Source organism: Podarcis filfolensis, assembly GCF_964270895.1.
Source record: "Podarcis filfolensis genome assembly, chromosome: 7".
NCBI lineage: Eukaryota > Metazoa > Chordata > Lepidosauria > Squamata > Lacertidae > Podarcis > Podarcis filfolensis.
The window spans coordinates 74679852-74700500 of NC_139603.1; the positions used below are offsets into that span (position 1 = coordinate 74679852).

The 20649-nt window shown below is 42.5% G+C and overlaps 1 protein-coding gene and 1 long non-coding RNA gene across 2 annotated transcripts in view; one reads left to right on the plus strand and one right to left on the minus strand.

Annotated features, from left to right (window-relative positions):
* EIF3H (eukaryotic translation initiation factor 3 subunit H) overlaps positions 1-20649 on the minus strand; it is a 72687-nt gene that overhangs the window by 33694 nt on the left and 18344 nt on the right. Inside the window, exon 2 of the mRNA XM_083622193.1 lies at positions 19861-20017. Coding sequence (XP_083478319.1) covers positions 19861-20017 — 157 coding nt within the window. The remainder of the gene's footprint in view (positions 1-19860; positions 20018-20649) is intronic.
* LOC310766293 overlaps positions 1-20649 on the plus strand; it is a 120457-nt gene that overhangs the window by 31640 nt on the left and 68168 nt on the right. The window lies entirely within an intron of this gene.

Below are 20649 nucleotides of genomic sequence, written 5' to 3' on the forward strand. Positions count from 1 at the left end.
TAAGAGGATTTGCCCATTATCGCGAAAATAAGGGTCAACAAATTCTGGCTGGCCTTGACGGACAACTGAAAATAGATAATTACCAAGACCTTGTCCCTATGCAAGAATAGGGGCCTTCTTCTCGACCTCACACATCTAAAATGGGCTGTGGGGTCAGGAACACCCCCCTGCCTTCCCTCCCACCCATGTGCTTTGAGGGAGGTGGGAATTTGCCTCCAAAGTTTAAGCACATCTCCAAGGGCCTCAAAAGCCCAGCTCAATTGCATAACGGATTGCTCTACTTTTGTGATTTTTTAAATCATAGCTTGTACACTGCACTGTTATATGTCAGCGGTTGCCAACATGGTGTCCTGCAGATTTTGCTGGACTCCAGCTCCCATCAGCCCCCACCACAATGGCCAATGGTAAGAGACTATGGGAGTTGTAGTCCAACACCACTTTGGAGGGCACTGTGAGATTTTGACCAGCTTCGGCCCATCTGAAGCTGATACAGGCTCGTCTTATCTTGAGCCCAAGCAGAGTAGTCCACACAGCAGAAGGATAAGCAGTATGTGCCACATTCTTAACTTTATTTATACTCTATGCTGAGAGAATACAAACATGCATCTTGCCTCTGTGAGAGCAGAGAAGCAACTGTCTCTCTAACAAAGAAACCGAGAGAACAGTGAAAAACAGGAAACCAGTGAACGTCACATCCAGTCTCCCATTCCTGTGGGAATCCAACAGTAACTTGGACTGTGGAATGCAAAACAATGTCTTGTGACTGCAGTTGCTGCTCAGTGAGGGAAATAGAAACCAACAGGCACTTGCTCTACATCACATTAGTGAAAACTGAGAATACACTCACAGAACTTTTATGAGTAACTGCTATAAGCAAAACAGATGTAAGAAGTGAGGTTTGGGGAGGACAATGTATGTAGTTTTGTATTCCTTGGTTATCTCCCTGAAAAGGGGCAGGACCTTTTAGCCATCTAAGGATCAGTTCACCTTTGGCTTGCAATTCTTCCTTCCTGACCCAATGCCTGAACTACTTATTCCAGGGTTAAGGCTCCATTAATGAAAGGTGAGCTTTGTATCTCCTTTAAGAAGTCCTTCCTTTAAGAAGCAGCTGCATTTAAAACACATCTTGCATCCTTATTAAGAGAGAAGGTGGATGAGGAGATAAAGAGAGCAGGGCAGGGCAGCCTCACACTGAAAGTGTGTGCAAAATTAGAGCTGCTTGAATATGCAACCTGATGGTTATGCTTGGCGGCCTGATCTGCATCGTTGCTTATTAAGAAACAAGGAGAACATTCTCCTGGGAGGATGCAGCAATGGCCAAATGGAACGATTAACACCAATTATCAGTCTTGTCAAGTCTGCAGGATCTAGAGGGAAAGTTCCGTTCATTTCCCTCCTCTCCAACTCCTACAGTTTAGCAAGCTGAAGGTCAACACTGGATTTTGGCAGGCTCCATCTATTAATTGCAGATTCTCTCTTCCGCTCATCTCTTCCTATAAGGATAAACCCAAAGGGAAAGGCTGGCATGTATACTGAAGGCAACACATTTTTTAAAAGACTTGGGGATTTTAGAGAGGTAGTTGATATTCAGATTGAACTGTTCCAATATCTTAACTGCATTGTGATTAACATATATTCGTCATACTTTCTCCATTACAAATGCCCCCCCCATTCTGTCACCCCCGCTGAAGATAGCAGAGCCATTATCAGGAACACAGGTCCACAAAAATGGAATGCCCAAACACATATGATGGGCAAATCTTTTTCACAGAATTAGGAAATTACTTCTCCTCCTGCATTTTTTTAAAAAAACATCATAAAACCAGCCACATTTTGTCTCATGTACTGTGGTCAAAAAATCAACAGAAATAATTCCTTAATAGAATTCCTTAACATAATGGTCTGAGGGCATCACAATCCTGTACCAAGAGAAACTGTGACTTTATTCAAACCAAGTGAAATCTGCACATTCGTACTCATTTTGCATAATCTCTTTTTCCCCTGCTAGTCATGTGGAACGGCAAGGAGCCATGGCGGGCCCTAGGGCTATTTCTAAGAGCTCCTTCCATGCACGCATGGGAAAGGGGGACTGCAGCCAACAGCTTCGCCTCCAATATCCATGTATCTCCAGCTTCTGATGTTCTGCCCAATGCGCAGCTATTGGGAGCGGCATGGAACTAGGAAGTGCATCCTTGTTTCACTTACCATGCGTTGGGGAAAGACCGTAGCTAAGTGGTAAGGAATCTCCTTTGCATGCAGAGGGTCCCAGATTCAATCCCTGGTACCTCCGGGTAAGGCTGGGAGAGATCTCAGTCTGAAATCTTGGGCAGCTGCTGCCAGTCAGTGTTAATAGTTCTGAGCTAGATTGACCGATCGTCTGATTCAATGCAAGTCAGTTCCCCATGTTCCTATGCATTGACTATAGGCCTGGAGGGCTGTTCTGAGGAATAGACCTATGAGGTCCTATCCTACTAAATACAGTGGTACCTCGGGTTAAGTACTTAATTTGTTCCGGAGGTCTGTACTTAACCTGAAACTGTTCTTAACCTGAAGCACCACTTTAGCTAATGGGGCCTCCTGCTTCTGCCACGCCACCAGAGCACGATTTCTGTTCTCAACCTGAAGCAAAGTTCTTAACCTGAAGCACTATTTCTGGGCTAGCGAAGTATGTAACCTGAAGCGTATGTAACCTGAAGCATATGTAACCTGAGGTACCACTGTACCCCTTTGGACAGGGACACACACACACACACACACAATCATGTAGAAGCTTCTGGGATTTTTCTGATTAGATGCCACCCATTCCCTAGAAGCGGCTTCTGTGCGATAAAAGTCGTTCTAAATCAAAGCAGCAATGGGCCAGGAGACAAGCAGCTTGGGGCTTGCAAGAAGCGGACCCTCGACCTAGCAAAGGGATGTCTGCCACACACAAGCAGCCTCTACTGAGAGTGAAGCTTCGGCCTAGAAACGCCACACCTTTCCAACCTCAACTCCACAGCCAAAGCCGGTGCAAAAGTTTTCATGTGCTAACAAGTTTCCCCTTTGTTCTGGGGTCAGCACCCGTGTCTGAACTTGCACCTCCTCAGAATGTACACTGGGCTTAGCGTGACACCTTCCCTTTCACAAGCCTCAGTTGAGTTATATCAACCTGAGGTCTAAATCACAAAAGGAATTGTAGCTGTTTAACACAGACAAGTCTTGAAATAATATTGAGATCAAAGTAGAAGGCAGCCTAATAAAACCCAGGTGGCTCGGGCTTATCATACATGGTACTCATTACTCCAATTGCTCTGTTTAATAGATTGCCTGGTGTCAGCAGAAGGAGGTTTCTGGTATTAATTCCTCTGGTTATAATCCTACATGTGTTTTCTGGAGCTCTCTGATAAATCAGCTTTGTCCAGGAAAAACTTAAGGGGGGGAATCTATTTTAGAAGTTCAGACCTTTTGCCACTGCTGGCAAAACCACAGAAACCACTGTGAATTTGCTTTATTCACTATTAGCACAAGGCTAAACGAGGTTCTTTGGGAGGTTCCAGATGACTCAAATCTGCCGAAGTTCTGTGTGGGTTGATGTGTTTTTTCTGCCCCGCCCCACCCCACCAACCGACATAAAAATGCTAACTTTGTTGCAGGAAATGTTCTATAAATTCCAGATAAAGGTGGCCTGTTATTTTCAAATCTGTCATTTCATTGGGTTTGCCGTTTGAGCTGGGTTCGAAACTAGCAGGGCGCCAGGCACCTTTTGCGCCTAAAGATTCTCCATTTGCAAGCACCTCCAAAAATCTGGGTGCCATTTTTTGCATCTGGCTGACACTCAAGGATAACTGAAATGTATGTGCTTTGTAACCTTGAAGTGTATGTTAAAGAGAGACAATGTGTTAAGAAGTTTAACAATAAAGAGTAGAGTGTGTTGAAAACTGAACTATGGTAGCAATATTTTTATTGTAAACAACCAAATGAAACAAGTATTATCAATTTCTGTTAAAAATGTGTTATTAACAATGTGTCACTTATGTGAATTGCATATTAATTCATGCTTGTCAAAATAAAATAATAGTAAGTGTTGCGAAAAGAATGTTTGTAAACTGGAACAATCACTTCCGGGTTTGCGGCGTTCGTGAGCCAAAACGTACAAGTGCCAAGGCATTCGGATTCCAAGGTATGACTCTATACACAATGCCATTTACACCAACAAAATATACAATGAAGAACACACACCTTATAATGGTCTGATCCCGCACAGAAAGTCATAATAAAACGTAACTTTAAAATGGAACAACTTACATCAAATAAAGTAACATTCAATAACCTATTAGAATATAATAGTACACAATAAAATTAACTCTCAAAATATCAGCAAATAATAACACCAGCCCATATTAAGCCATGTGGACTGGCATGAGATCAGCATGTCTAAAGCCCAGCAGCACACATAGTCCAGGTTCTGGGCTCTATAATTTGCAGCGATGAAAGCGAGGAGCTTTGGAGCAAGCCAGCATCGCGATCCTGTTACTGCTGACTATGCAAGCTCCTTACGATCAGAACATATCGAAATGGCCCCTTGGTGCTTCTTCCAACGAGGGAAAGAGTTCTGCAACAGGCAGAAACCTAGGGAGGGTCAGCTCAAATGCCTTAATCATTTATTTCTGTTCTGCGCAAGTAATCCTGGATGCAGTATTTCTGGTGAGAGGCTACTGGGATCCAAGGCTCTGGGGGTACAACCATAACTGCCAACACCCCCTGTAAGCTATTCTCCTGAATATTTTTTTCCCCTGCCCATGCAGAACTTACCTTCTTCAACATCTTAGCAGAGATTCCTAATTCCCCAAGCAGTGCTGCTTTGAAACAAAAAAAAGGGGGGGGGAACCTCTTTATAAGTCTGAACAGCTCCACACACAGTGCTGGCAATATATATGCAGTAAGATAAAGCGCAGAGACAAAGTGAAAAGCCAAAAAAAAAAAAAAAAGACTGCCAAGCAGTGCCAGGTTGACCGATTCAGTTTATCCCTTCTGGGATTTTGTGGTGCCACGCAATGCGCTATTCCCAAGGATGAACCGTTTTCAAAGCCTCCCAAATAACAAGACTTCCATTTTCAAGGCTGTTTCTATTTTATATCTATATAAAGGTGCTCTTTAAACTGGCTCCAAGTGTTTCAGGAGTGGCACCCAGTGTCCAAACAGATTACTTACACCAGATTCCTTACTTGGCTCCCAACAATTGTTCCGTTCTATTTCAGCATCTCTCACTTCACCACCTACTGGAAACAATATTGCACGACTCTGTGCGTTCGGAAACACTTTAATATTAGTTTTCATGCATGATACTCAATCAGTAGCATAGGGCTCTTTTTTAAAAATAAGATAAAATCCAGCTCCTTAAGATAAAGAACTCCAGGCTATTCTGGTTAACGTAATAAGATATGCAATTTCACCTACAGTTTGTGCTAAATTCAGAAATAAGGCATAAAATAAGATTACAGACCTTATTTCCATATTTGAGCTAAGACAACGCTGGCAAGGTAAACAACACACTGATCTGATGCTAAACCTCAGTATAGTTTCCTAGTACGGCTAAGATACCTACCTGCCTTGAATGAGAAACTACTTCTGCCAAGCATATCGCTGGCCAGACCCACAAAAGACGCTTGCTAACATACAGATGATTTGACTCTACAAAATTGGCAATAAATCAGTTTAGAGAAGACATGACTTTAGGTGGCTATTTTTATTCTGTTCTTATTGCTGTGCTTTAACCCTAAAAATCGGTCCTTCCGAATTTATAACATTGACTTGGTCCAAGGCACTTTCTACAAAATACCCCCCCATTCCAGACACCATCATGCCCATTTTTCTGATAGGGATCTTGTGCTGAATATCTCATTCTCCACAAACGATGAAGTGTTTGGGGTAGTTCTAACACTCTTCCCAGCACAGCAAACTAAACTGGTCACATTGAGCCTAACTTTCTGTGAGAGAATCCTCTTGAGAGCCACAGGCATCTTTTCAAGCTACACATAAGCATCTCAGATGCAACACACTGCCCTCTCCTGTATCAATGCAATTTTCTTTACAATCAGTTTATTCACAGAAGGGCTTTTTTCTGTTGCTTTATTTTGTTTTAAGAAAACAGGACAGCTATTCTAAGAATTGCAAAGCATTCATAAATTCACCAAAGTGCTCGTGTTGGACATCCCAGGCACGTTTACACAACTGTGTTCCATACTTTGACACCTTCTGCTGTAAAATAATAATAATAATAATTGCGATGTCAGGAACAGCTGGCACCAGAGTCAGGAGACCCAAACCCTTTGTGGTGAGTTTGGGTTCCACAACGTAATCGCCTCAGCTTGAATGGCCATAAACACTAATAAATGTTAAATCCATCCTACAACTAAACGCTGAGGACTTCAAATGAAAGTCGCGAACAGCACTGGGTTTTCTTTTTCTTTCTTGTAGGGATGCGAGCGTCTGTACGCGGCAGGCATTTGAAAACGACAAAAACCTTACTGAAATCTCAAACTTCTCTATAGACTCTGAAGTTTTACTATCAATTCCCAAAACCGGAGTGGGTGGGCGGGATTGAATATATCACTTCTGATACTTCTGTCAAAATACTATTTTCAAGCTGCACATCACAGATTGGGTCATGTTCCAAGTACTATTGCAGTTTAAGGAATTAAACTAAACATTCTTTTAATGTAACTCCGAAACAGATTTTTCAATTCTTTCACTTTTTAATGTGACCCAGGGGCTTTCTTGTTAACCTACCTACTGAAGTGAAGGTGAAGTTACCCTAAACAGCAAACCCTTGCAGGATAAGAAACTGAAAAGGAAGTGTCCTGAATTCAGTTTCGGAAACTAAGGACTGAATTTGTGCTTCCGGGGCTAAATATCCTATACTCCAGGATTCCTACGTGCAACTCAAGAGTCTCCACTTTCTCAGCCGGCAGAGAATGAGACTCATAATCTCTGGGTTGTGGGTTCGAGTCCCATGTTGGGCAAAAGATTCCTGCATTGCAGGGGGGGTGGATTAGATGATCCTTATGGTCCCCTTCCAACCCTATGATTCTAAAGGATTCTATGTGCAGGTTTTTGCATGGCATCACAGGCAGATGAGGCTCTCCTAACTTTGGGGTGTAGTTTCACTGGTGGTGTGGTCAACATGTAGTAGTCTAAGTCATATCCTCAAGTATTTTTTATTCTTTGAGTACAAGAGATGTAGTAACTAAAGCGTCAAAATTTTGATGTTGTCAGACACGCCTTCATCACCCACCTTTTATTTCTATTATCTCTAAACTTCACTCCCTAGGATGCACGGTTGCCAAAAATGGGAAAAGGTGTCAATTGCCATTTCCCCTTGACTTAGCTGAAGCAAATTATACCCTATGGTTCTTACAGAGGTTTACAGCACAATCCTGTTTACTCCTAAATGTCCTATGAAGCTTACTTGCAGGCAATTGGGATTAGTACTACAGCCCTAGAAGTTGAAAAGTATGGTAAACGTATAGAAACAAAGGATGGTGGTGACACACACTACAGGGGAAAAAATTCCCTGTCTTTAGCTAACAAAAATCAGCCTGCATTAGGTAGTTGTAACCAGAAATTTGATTCTGGTACTCAAGAGTTACGTCTTCCTACCACCATTCCCCAAGTACTGGATCACAGCCTATTTTCATATTTATCTATAATAATATAATTACAACATGTGCACATGTTACTGTATCTGGGCAAAGTGAGTGACTTGTTTAATTTAATTTGATAACATCCAAAATTATGTGCTGAAAACTATTAGTGGACATCTGAACCTTTATCGGCAAGTTGCCAGGTTAACGGTTGTGCTAACAATTTTGCATGATCCAGGCAGATAGCATTTGCTGGTGTTTGATTCGCCTCCAACATCCTATTAACTAGATTAAATACTGGCATTTACCTGTTCTCCATAATCTGATTGTGCGCATTTTCAGAATACCCTCAACTACTGTGTCATTCGCTTACATCAGATATATGTGTTTGTTGCTCTCGCTTTAAATAGTAATGACTGACTTATCACAGTGAGTGTTAGATGGAGCAGTACAAAGTTTTGTGCCGAGGCTTCTCATTCTTCACAACTATTAAAAGGCACAAGGTCTCTGTATCGTATCGAATTAAGCAAGTCTAGCCGAGGGAAGATTTTCTAAACAAGTCCCAATCTCAATCTGCTGCACAGAACTGTAGCTGAACGAGGGCTAATATTCTGCAATATTACAGCTCCTTGGATATACTAAAATGAAGGTATAATCTGGTTTGGCAAGAAAGAAAATTACCTTTGGCCATTTTATTTTATTATAAAACATAAAGAGCACTGAATTCCCTTGTCCCTGTCCCTCCCCCAAAAAATGTTCAAAAAAGGTAGTTGTGCTAAAACTCGAGTCTTTTGAAGCAATGCTAACATTTCCCAAACAATATTTGCACTTTAATTAATTTTCTCTCTATCCCACTGTTTTCCCCCTTTCTAAGTGGATTAATCACATTTCCTTCTACCTCTAATTGGTTAACCATGCCATAAATATTTACTCCTGATATATCCTCAGCTTTTATTTTACTTTACTTTTGCAGAGACCAAGTTCATTATGCTCCACTTGCCACAAAAGTTCCAACACTTTGTGTTCTTATTCTTATTGCTTCTCATAATAAAGATCTTGTCATTATTAAAGTCTATAAGAACCCTGGTCTCTTCAGAAGTAGCCTTGAAGATGGATATGGCAATGGACATAGGCATTTTTTTAAAAAAAAAAAGTATGCTCAGAGAACTTTGGCTTTTTTCCCTGAATTTAATTCACACATTTCTTCTTTGGTCAGGGTTTGCAATATTGACATAGTGGAAGTTCCCGGTTAATTCATTTGAGTAATTAAATCTCAAGTGGAAGTGGATTCTGAAGGTGCGAGGGGGGGGGCGGACAAAGGTGTTGAAGCTAGAGTTGGGAGGTGTACATAAATCACAAACAAAATAGATTCATAAAAACCCGAAAAATATCATATTTTAAGAGACAGCCTGCAAAGTGTGGTGCATAAAATAAGGGAAAGCATGTTCGTAAGTCAGCTTTAATTTCTTCATATGTAAAACTGCCAGACACCCCAAATATATAAAGGTAAGTAAAATATATATTTATATTTTAATTAAAAGCAACTGCTGGGGAGGGGAGCTTTTTCAACAACAAAAAAGGGGGAGAAAACCAAGACAACAGCTTGATTTAGGCAAAATCCAGCTGATCCTAACAGAATGTATTGTTTCATATTAAAACTAGTATAAATTGAAATTAGATGTCCTTCAACTGACAATTCTGAAATTCACTTGTATGCGCCCTGTTTCTCTGATCTCAAATTTGCTCTAGAAAGGTTATCGTTAAATCCTAACAGCCACACCTTATGGTTTCTGGGGAAAAAAGAATTTTTGAATTTCAGCTTTGGTATTCTAACTGAATGTTAGCAATGCCAAATCTGAAAGTATTTTAGATCAACCTAACAGCTGGACACTTCATAAATCTCAACCCTGTAAAATATTTTAAGTTTGAAAAACCAAGTACATTTTTTAAAATAAAAAAGCCTTACCTTATGCAGCCATGTATTAAATATCAGAATACACTTACACTTTGTTTTACTATGAAAGTGATATTTTAATGTTCCTAACTTTTAAATAAATACAACCATATAAAAATGTACAATCCTTTCCTTTTAACATATTCACAGCTCAGGTATGAACGGATGCAAGAGAAAAGCCATTAATATTACTCTTGATACGTCATATTTTAGTTTCAACCCTCATATTTCAACTTTAAGTTATCTCAGCTGCTGGAGACTAAAAGGGTTTATATATTTTAAATTTCAGTTAAACGGTGCCAAGGTCTTTCCACAACTTATCAGAATAACCTACAAATGGAACATTCAACACATTTCTTACCAGGAACGTTCAACCGTAAGCCAATAAGCCATAATAAGTTAACATTTTCAAAATATTGCCATACGCAGCAGATGCCCACACAGGACCGAAAAATATTAATATTACATATATATTGATTATCTCTAGTTACACACCTGCACCATTTCCTATGCTTTGCCTCCAGAGATTCATTCTATCAATTTAGGAAAAATGTGGGGTTTAAAAAATAATTTAGAAGATTAATAGAACATTGGAGTTTTTCCCCCATAGAAGAGCAGCCACAGAAAGGTGATGAAGTTTTGTGTTAGCGTTTTAGACCACAGGAAAAACTTTTTTTTTATTTAAAAGAAAAAGGTTCTTAAACAGCTGTTTGTCTTGTAAGCTATAAAATGCAAACAAAAATTCATAGAGTACACCGCAGGCTTGTATGTCATATAATTATGACTAATGGGAAGGAATTTAACTTAGTTGAGACAAGCATGCTACAGAGGCAAGACCTGCAGGCTGTTAATTTGATGAGAACATGCATATACTGTAATGGAATCAAATGAAAGATACCAACACTCTGAGAGGCAGAGTGAGTGGATAATTCTTCCAGAGGGGTGACCATTTTCAGCTTCTCTCCTTTTAATAGACAAGGCAAGGGCATGGTCCTTTATGCCTAAAACAAATGCTAAGGATGGTGTACCCCTTTCAAAACAGGCTCCCAATCCGGCCATTTTGTGTCATCTTCCATCCTCTCTCCCTTGCCACTTGCACAAAGGAAGACTCAACTGGCAGGTGACAACCACAATACAGGGAATTATTTTAAGCGCACCTAATGGCTTATGTGGGGACGTGGCTGGCGCTGTGGGTTAAACCACAGAGCCTAAGACTTGCCAATCAGAAGGTTGGCGGTTCGAATCCCCACGACGGGGTGAACTCGCATTGCTCGGTCCCTGCTCCTGCCAACCTAGCAGTTTGAAAGCACATCAAAGTGCAAGTAGATAAATAGGTACTGCTCCGGCGGGAAGGTAAACGGCGTTTCCGTGCGCTGCTCTGGTTCGCCAGAAGCAGCTTAGTCATGCTGGCCACATGACCCGGAAGCTGTACGCCGGCTCCTTCGGCCAATAAAGCGAGATGAGCGCTGCAACCCCAGAGTCGGCCACAACTGGACCTAGTGGTCAGGAGTCCTTTTACCTTTAATGGCTTATGTGTGCCCCCCCCCCCCGCAAGCAAACTGCCTTTGCTGCGTCAAATTGCTTATCTTACATCTCAAAAGATATAGCCTGTGGATCTGGAGCTCCCATTCAAAACACACACAACTGCAAGGGTCCGCCAGCCTAGTTGCACACTAGAGCTGTGGCCCCACAGTCTGTATTAGCCCCAGACAGCACAGCAATTAGTCGAGGGTGACGGGAATCGCAGTTCAACAACGTCTGAAGGGCACCAGGTTGGAATTGGCTGATCTCTGTGTTACGAAATCATATGCCAGCTGCCAAATGGCATTTCTTCTGCATCATGTGAAAATGGCTACATGCTTTTTATTCTTCATTTTAAATGTCTTAGCAATATTCCTGTTCACATCCTTATGGCGATGCTTATTAGCTTTAAGCACCCATCACATATTCCTGCACGATACAGACTGAAATTTTGTAAAATGAGGACGGGCTGAGAAAGGAAAATCTGATGCTCGCTCAGACAAGTTCCGCGCGCCGTCTAAAAATACCAGCGAGCGGTTTATGGAACCTAAGGAAGAATAGTGGAGATTAAACATTAAAGGATGACGTTAATGTTATTCTGGTGCTAGGATTCTGCAGTAAAACCTAACACACGTCTAGTTAACGTCCGGAAAGAGAATCACCTGGTAATCTGCAAAAGGCCCGTTCCTCTATTTTTCTATAGTACGTTTCCGAGCACAATTCAAAGTGTTGGTGCTGACCTTTAAACCCCTAAACGGCCACGGTCCTGTATACCTGAAGGAGCATCTCCACCCCCATCGCTCAGCCCGGACACTGAGATCCAGCGCCGAGGGCCTTCTGGCGGTTCCCTCATTGCGAGAAGTGAGGTTACAGGGAACCAGGCAGAGGGCCTTCTCGGTAGTGGTGCCCTCCCTGTGGAACGCCCTCCCGCCAGATGTCAAAGAGAACAACAACTACCAGACTTTTCGAAGACATCTGAAGGCAGCCCTGTTTAGGGAAGCTTTTAATGTTTGATGTAGTACAGTATTTTAATATTTTTTTGGGAAGCTGCCCAGAGTGGCTGGGGAAGCCCAGCCAGATGGGCAGGGTATAAATAATAAATTTATTATTATTATTATTATTATTATTATTATTATTAACCTAGGTTATGGTCGCCAAAACAGAATGTCTAGGCGTCTTTTTTCCTCCAGTGAGATTTATTATTATTATTATTCATTTCATTTCTGTACCACTTTATATTTTAAAGAAAAAATTTCAAAGCGGTATACAACACATTGAAACATCAAATAAAACAATCCAGAATAAATCAAATTCAAGCTTCAAGGAAAATATTTCAGATCCTTCTCTAAGTGACATTTTTCTTTACCCATATTCATTTACCTACTTAATTCATAGACCTGTCCCATAGAAGAAGTACTCCAGGGAGCCAGTGTGGTGTAGTGCTTAGAGTGTCCGACTAGGACCTGGGAGATCAGGGTTCAAATCCCCACTCAGGAAGTTCAATGGGTGACCTTGGGACACTCAGAGCCTCTTAGCCTACCTCACAGGGTCATTGTGAGGATTAACTGAGGAGTGAGGTAAACCCTGTACTCCCAGGAGAAAAAGGTGGGATATACTGTATTTTTCGCTCTATAAGACGTGCCAGACCATAAGACGCACCTAGTTTTTGGAGGAGGAAAACAAGAAAAAAAATATATTCTGAATCCCAGAAGCCGGAACAGCAAGAGGGATCTGGCTTCTGGGATAGCCTCTTGCTGTCCTAGCTCATGGAATAGCCGTGCGCAGCCTCTCCTGGGCAGGGGGAGCCTTCATCTCCCTGCCCGGGAGAGGCTGCACGCGGCTAAGGCAGAAGCCAGGACAGCAAGCCGGATCACTGCGCAGCCCCGCAAAGCCTCTTGAGGGCAGCGGGAGGCTCCCCCAAGAACCGCGCTCCCTTTAAAGAGCTCGCGGAGGGTGTGTGCGGCTCTTTAAAGGGAGCACTCAGCAGAGCCGCCCGCCTGCATTCGCTCTATAAGACGCACACACATTTCCCCTTTCTTTTTAGGAGGGGAAAAGTGCGTCTTATAGAGCGAAAAAATATGGTGAATGCAATAAATAAGCTCTCCTACTTACCTGCCTAAGAAAGCTGGAGGGGCCAGGCAGATGGAGATGTTAGTCGCCAATGTGGCACAGGGTCAGCATTGGACCCACATTGGTTGCAAAATGTGCCTGGCTAATTTTTAACACTGCCGACGATTTCATGCAGTAAAAGGCAGAGTCCTGTGTTTCTACTATCCTCTGACAGAATCGTCAGCATTGGAAGGGATCCCAAGGGTCATCTAGTCCAGCCTCCTGAAGTGCAGGAATCCTGCCCACAAGCATCCCTGGGTGGGCTTGAGCCACTAACCTTCTGGTTAGCAGCCAGGCACACTAACCCACTGTGCCACTGGCCCTACAGCCCTGCCCCAACCACTAGGTTTCGTTCAGCTTGTGACAATACAGTACAACTGTAAGGTAAGGTAATGCTAAGGTAAGATCTTGAGACTGAAGCAAGATGGAAATTACAGTGGTTATTCATTTGCGGAGGAACAGGTGGCGTCTGATGGACCCATGGTCTGTCCCTAAAGGGGTTTATTAGAGCAGAGTGGAAGAACTGTGTTGGGTTCTACACAGAGTTCTGAGATAAATGCATACTGGTTGCAGAGATTACCTTAACCACCTGCGCTTTCTAAGCTAGCGGAGTTTGCCTGAAAGGACAGCCAGCAAATTTATCGGACAGATATTTAAATCAATGCGCTGTGTAGCGTGCTTACAGAACCTGGTTGTATAAAACAGTAGTCAAACCTTAGCAAATGAAAATAGCTCTCCTTTTCCCGCCCAGCTCCGCCGGCACCCGTTTGCGAGCCTCACTCCTAACACAGCCAGCATACACAAATGAGACGTGACTGGTTTTAAGCTGGGTAACAGTGCCCCCTAATGGGGCTTTTAATAAACAGCCCATTTTTAAAAAACAACCCCACCTTGTCTCAATTTTCCTTTCAGTTCTTATAACAGCCTTGCTTAATTGCCCGAAATAGATTTATTTTGTAGCTTGTCAAGTAAAAGGAATTGTAGCAGATGAGCCTTCATCTTGGGGGAAAAGATCCCAATGGAGGCATGTGAGAAAATAATTCAAAGTAATATGCTTTTGAAGCCCCACAGAAAAGCCTTTCCGTTAACAACATAAAAGATAAAAGTTTAAATGAAGAACTATATTGTTTATTCTAGATTTATTGTCTGCTCTGTCTGAGGAAATTCACAGAGCTGATAAATCTCTTTCCCGCTCTCTTTGGCAAGTTCACAGTGAGTGGTGGCTCCTTATCCCCCAAAGGGTTCACAATCAGCAGACGAAAAGCTACAAAATACCTGCTCGGCAATGGGTTCTTTGGAAAGCCACAATGAAAGCCTCCATGGGGTAGCCTAGTACAGTGGCACCTTGGGTTAAGAACTTAATTTGTTCTGGAGGTCCGTTCTTAACCTGAAACTGTTCTTAACCTGAGGTACCACTTTAGCTAATGGGGCCTCCCACTGCCGCCGTGCCGCCACCACGCGGATTCTCTTCTCATCCTGAAGCAAAGTTCTTAACCCGAGGTACTATTAATGGGTTAGCGGAGTCTGTAACCTGAAGCGTCTGTAACCCGAGGTACCACTGTATATGCCATGCATGTGCAGCAAGCTCTCTCCCAAACCACAGAGCCACACCAAGAATGGACAGACATCACGAAGAAACAGACCCCAAGTACCTGAGAAACCACCTCCTTCCCTATAGACTACTATAGTGGTACCTAGGGTTACAGACGCTTCAGGTTACAGACTCCGCTAACCCAGAAATAGTGCCTCGGGTTAAGAACTTTGCTTCAGGATGAGAACAGAAACTGTGCAGCAGTGGCAGGCCCCATTAGCTAAAGTGGTGTCTCAGGTTAAGAACGGACCTCCAGAACGAATTAAGTTCTTAACCCAAGGTACCACTGTACACAACCTTTCCAATCTGAGAGCAGCCATTTACAGGTACAAGCCACAACTGCCAGCACAGTGTTAATTTAAGACTGCAGGATAAAGAGAACAACACCACACTATTGAGTGGCGGCCTTTACTGCATTGAGTGCAGGGCGCCTTTAACACAGGAATAGATAACATGAGCTATCCCTCTCCGTAAGCTGCTGTTGGGACTCCATCCAGAATTGGCCACGGGTCGGGTTGCAGCCTGACCAAATCCGGGTGCCGTACACTGACTGCTACCCCTGTTTTACGGTTACAAAAGCTTTAAACTCCTTGTAGGAGCTTTCTACAGTTTTCGAGAGACAAGTGCTCCCTTAATAATCAGGCCAATGTGGATTTGGGGTCTTGGGAGAGCAGCGTCAGAGGAGATGATTCATCTGAATAGATGATTCATTTCACAGAGATGATAGTTTTGACAGTACAGTTCCTAAGATCACCATCAAATGGAGTAGAAGGGTTTTTCTTGCAAAGTCTAATCTCAGTTTATATAAAAGACTCGCTGCTCAAGAGCTCTAAAAGGCAGTGTGAACAGAACAGACACAGAACTGCATTACAAAGTTAGCACCTCATAAGCATTTGTGCTCCTGAAGACTTCAGTATCCTTCACATTCATCTCTGCCCACTTCCCATCAGGCAAGTTAGCAGTCCTCGGAACATGGGGAGAATTTAAAAACCAGCAAAGCTTGCCTACAGACATTTCTGGATTCAAGAACTGGAGCCATGGTGTTCCACATGACCTCCTCTCCCCCCCAGTAACCCCCCCTCTTTTTTATGTACCCATTTCTCTTTTCCAACTTCTACTTCTACATAGTAAGGCCTATAGATCTGCTTCTGTATGAAATTTCTGATTTAGTTCTGTACCTGAAGTGATATTTTGTGCCCCAAGATGAAGCTACGTATGGCTCTGTGGCCGAGAAACATGTTCCACTTACATGTCTGATGCAACCTTAACAATTCAGATTGCACCGTGAAGATTGAAATCGGGACGGTTTGCACACTCACATCAAACCATAATTAAAAAGAAACAGTGGCTCAATGTGAACATGCAGGCTTTTGTCACGTGAACAATTTTACTATAAATGTATGGAATGTTTGCTTTGATTTTTCCAAGCGTTCTGAAGTTGCTCAGGCTACTTTTGTAAGGGCCAGGATCGAAAAAGATACGTGCATACAGCAAGAACCGAGAGCCCAGAGTCAACAAATGTTGTGGCTCCATCACCCCCGATCACTGAGCATGCTGGCCAGTGCTGATGGGAGCTGGAATATAGCAACATCAACCGGGAGGACGTGACACAGATTTGCCACCCCCAGTGTACAGCTGGAGCTTTGCTTTCTGCCTCACAGCATTCTATTTTCTGCCTCACATGCAGATACCCCCCTTCCCCATTGCCAAGGGAGTTTGTCTTCTCCAAGTGTGAGCATGCACACAGATACTGCCAGGTGCTACAAGTTCTCTTCACTGTCTTCCCCTCTTCTCAGCTTATATAAATAAATACACTATCGAGATTCAGATTCTGCTTAATAAAACAAAACCCAAGTGGTTTACAAAAATGATACATAACACTACTAAGAGAGTGCCAGTAAAATCAATGATTTGGAAACAAGTAGACAAAAACAAAATTATCAAAATAAAGATAAAACCAACAGTTATATACATGCGGCAGGTAGGCTTGCCTAAAGAGAGAATTTTTAGCAGGCCTTGTAAACAGTACACCCAAGGCGACTGCCTAGTATTAATAGGCAGAGAGTTCAAGAAGGTTAAGCTCCTTGAGCGCTATTCAGAGAAATCATTCCATCAGACAAGGATTTTTGGCTGTGCAATGGAACTTCCCCTCTCCTTCCTCTTCCCACAAGCCTCCAAAATCTGTCCTCCCAGATTTCTCCAAGCCCTTCAGAGCAGATTTGGGGAAGGCGCAGCGCATGTGTGTAGAAAATGGGGAAAAAATAGTGGTGCAATTGACTTCCGACAGGCACACAGAGTGCGAACAAAACTGAGTGTATGGCAGGGGGGCTCGTTTAATTTCACTGCACACAGGTGGTGTAGTAACAATAAAGGTTTTTTATTTATTTTATTTAAAAGTGGAGGGAGTTATGTTGAGTATGCAGAAATCTTTATGCTAATGGAGCATGTGCATTGGCTACCAGCCTTAGTCCTTCCTTTCAAACTTCTCAATCATTCCAATCTACCCTCCCTTCCCCATCCCCCATATGCTGCTCCTCACAATATTTGCTCTAAGGCAGGTACAACCTTCTGCTTGCACCTAAGATTGCCCTCTGTACTCCTCTCTCCCAAATCCCTTCTCCTTAGCAGAGTCCTTCCTACATTACAATTGCTCCTCCACCTGACACTGAATGTTATTATTACACTGAAGTGCCTCCCTGAGACACATCTGGCCACTTCATTTTGCTCTGCTTTCCTCCCAAACATGCCCCATTTCTACCCTGAGCCTGCAAGCCTGGGGGCAGGCCGCTTGACTTGCAATGTTTGCCCCTAGCAATTTTAGGGATTGTCATCATCTATCTTATTCTTAACCATTTGCCAATAGGAAGAAAGAGCAATCCAAAGTATCTGCACGGAGATGCAATCTGAATAGGAGATGCTTAGATTTTACATAAAGCTGCACATTAGGAACCCAGGGCTGAATTACAGTACAGTGGTACCTTGGGTTAAGTACTTAATTCATTCCGGAGGTCCGTTCTTAACCTGAAACTGTTCTTAACCTGAAGCACCACTTTAGCTAATGGGGCCTCCCGCTGCCGCCACACGATTTCTGTTCTCATCCTGAAGCAAAGTTCTTAACCCGAGGTAATATTTCTGGGTTAGCAGAGTCTGTAACCTGAAGCGTCTGTAACCCGAGGTACCATTGTACTGCGGTGCATGCCTACCCGGCTGAAATGGGATTGGTTACCCTGCTGATACTTTTCTAGGGCCTTCAAGGACAAGACAGAATCTGAAAGCATGCAGCTTTCATTTTTTTGAGAAGTCACAAATCCTCTTGACTGCAGAGGCATATTTTAATAGGCAATGGCACATTTGGAATGTATTTCTCAGTGTCAAACAAGATACCCACCCCTAATTTTTACAGTTTTTATGTATGTGATTTTCTCAGCTTATGCTAGAAAACCTTGAGTTAAGAATTTATCAGAGCCCAGGAGATAAATTTAGATACAAGACACAACACAGTAGGGAAACTGATTGTGTTGGAGTAACAATAATTTTTAGCAAAGAAGAACAATGGTCCACAGAGATACTAAGAAAGACGCAAATGCTTTCTGATTTAGGAACAAGATATAAAATGCTAGCTTTTTTTAAATCAACAGGTATAAGCAAAGTTAACCAGATCTTTAGAACAGCAATATGAATTTTCTTTGTAAATGCCACCTATATTTATCGTTTGGCACTTCAAAGCTCAAAATGTACAAAATTTATAAGGAATAATAGTATTTATAACACACCATACCTTCTTTATTTCAATAACAATTATAGCAGTTAAGTAAAGTAGAACAGTATTAGCCCCATAGGTCAGGGCAGCAACTAAGGTTGAGACTTACCTAAAGCCATCTTGTGAATTCATGGCTTCTAAACTGAGGTGGTTATGGTAGAAACTGAAGCAGAACACTTCTGGCTCTGCCCACCACTTGTCCACCTAGGGTATCCAACATCTGGAGGGCTCCTCCAGATTTGTTCATCCAACGATTAACAAATATTCTTGTGTGTTTCCACAGACAACTCTGATCTCATGGCAATACTACCATACGGATATAGATATTGTTGGAGCTAAGAAACTGAGATCATCCTCTGAGGCCCTTCTTCATGTGCCTTCCCTATGAGAGGTCTGGAGGGAAGCAACATCAGAGCAGGCCTTTTCTGCAGTGGCTCCCTGTTTGTGGAATGCATGCCCCAGGAAGGTCCAGCTGGTGCCTTCGTTATACATCTCTTCAACCAGGGCTTTGGCTGATAGACACCAGGTGCCCTTTCAAATGTGTTGTGTGTGTTACTGGTTTGTTTTTGTTCTTATTTTTATTACTTTTTTATATATATTGTAATTTTATGTTGTTGTTGTTTTATGTTGTGAACCGCCCTGAAATCTACCTTTCAGGGGTAATATACCAATTTAATGAAGAAGAAACAACTGAACTGTTCATACAGCTTCTGATGAAGAAGACTTCTCCAAAATGCATTGGGCTAAATAAACAGTGCATTACCAGAAGAGCTGGAGATTGCCTTCTTCTTGTTGCCATTTCTTTGATGCTTGCTCCCTCTTCCTGCCCCCCAACCCTGCTTAAAAACAAAAGAATTCCTTCTGGACCAAGCTTCACCCAATCCAACATGCTTTTCAAGTGGCCCAATAACCAGTAGGCAGCACAACAGAATGGGCCAGCGATACACCAGAGGACCTTGGTGTGCTTTTCTGCCTGTCCCTGCCTTACATTACATATACCTCTCAAACAAAGGAGGCAGCCAATGGGGTGTTCTCTTGAAGCTGCGGGACTACATCTCCCATCATTCCAGACCACTGGTCGTGCAGGCTGGGCCTTATGGGAGTTGGAGTCCCAGCTCCACTTTGACGGCCACCACATTGGCTACCCCTGTACTAAAGACACTTATTTCCCCAAGGAGAACCTATCTAATAGAACATATTAGTGGAAGGTTCCTTCTCCCATATGGTCTCCAATTTACAGTGTTTTCAGCAGGTGTGATAGCCCCAGAACAAGACTTTAAACATGATTATTATGAATTGTTACCTTCATCAAAGTCGGCGTCATCCTCTGTATGCTGGGGGAACGGAAAGCAGTTGGTGATTTCGAGCCTGTCTTCCACCACTAGCCCCAGCAGCACACCCTGGACCACTTCATTGCCCTGGCCTTCTTCCTGGTAATGCTTGATGATCTTCAGCACTACCTGAAAATACAGATTCAAAGAGCCTCGTTTAGAACAGATCATTCGGTTCAACTAGCAGATAGTTTCCCAAGAAATACAGGGGACAGAGCCAAACATGAATAATTGAAGCATTCCACTGCCCAAAGTTTGATACCACGTCCAGACAATCTAAATATACTAATAAAATTAAGAAGAATAAGAGCAGGCCCAGGAGATATGAATCAAAGAGACGTTAAGACATCCCATGTACTTTGTCCTGCATACTTGCTCAAAACAAGAATAAAGTAGAGGATTTGAAATTTAATTTTTACCTTAACTATAGGGTTAGGAAATGGACTTGCTCTAATGGAAAAGCAACACAGAAACATAACATGTCAACTACATGGAGATCAGTCCTCACGAGGGTCAAGGTAATCATAGCGAGAGCAGATTTTCTTTTCTGGAAGGCCAACTCAAGAGTCACATATTCTGCTCAAGCTGAACTAATTGCCAAGCGGAAGAGCAGGTTTCATTAAGTATTTTTTTTGATGAGGATTAACCTTCTGCTCAAATACCCTGTTAAATGAAACAGGCAATTGGTATGCAACCCTGTCATAGGATGTGCTTGAACTTCTAAGGACCACAGAGCAAATGAGGCTGGAGTACTCCTCTAT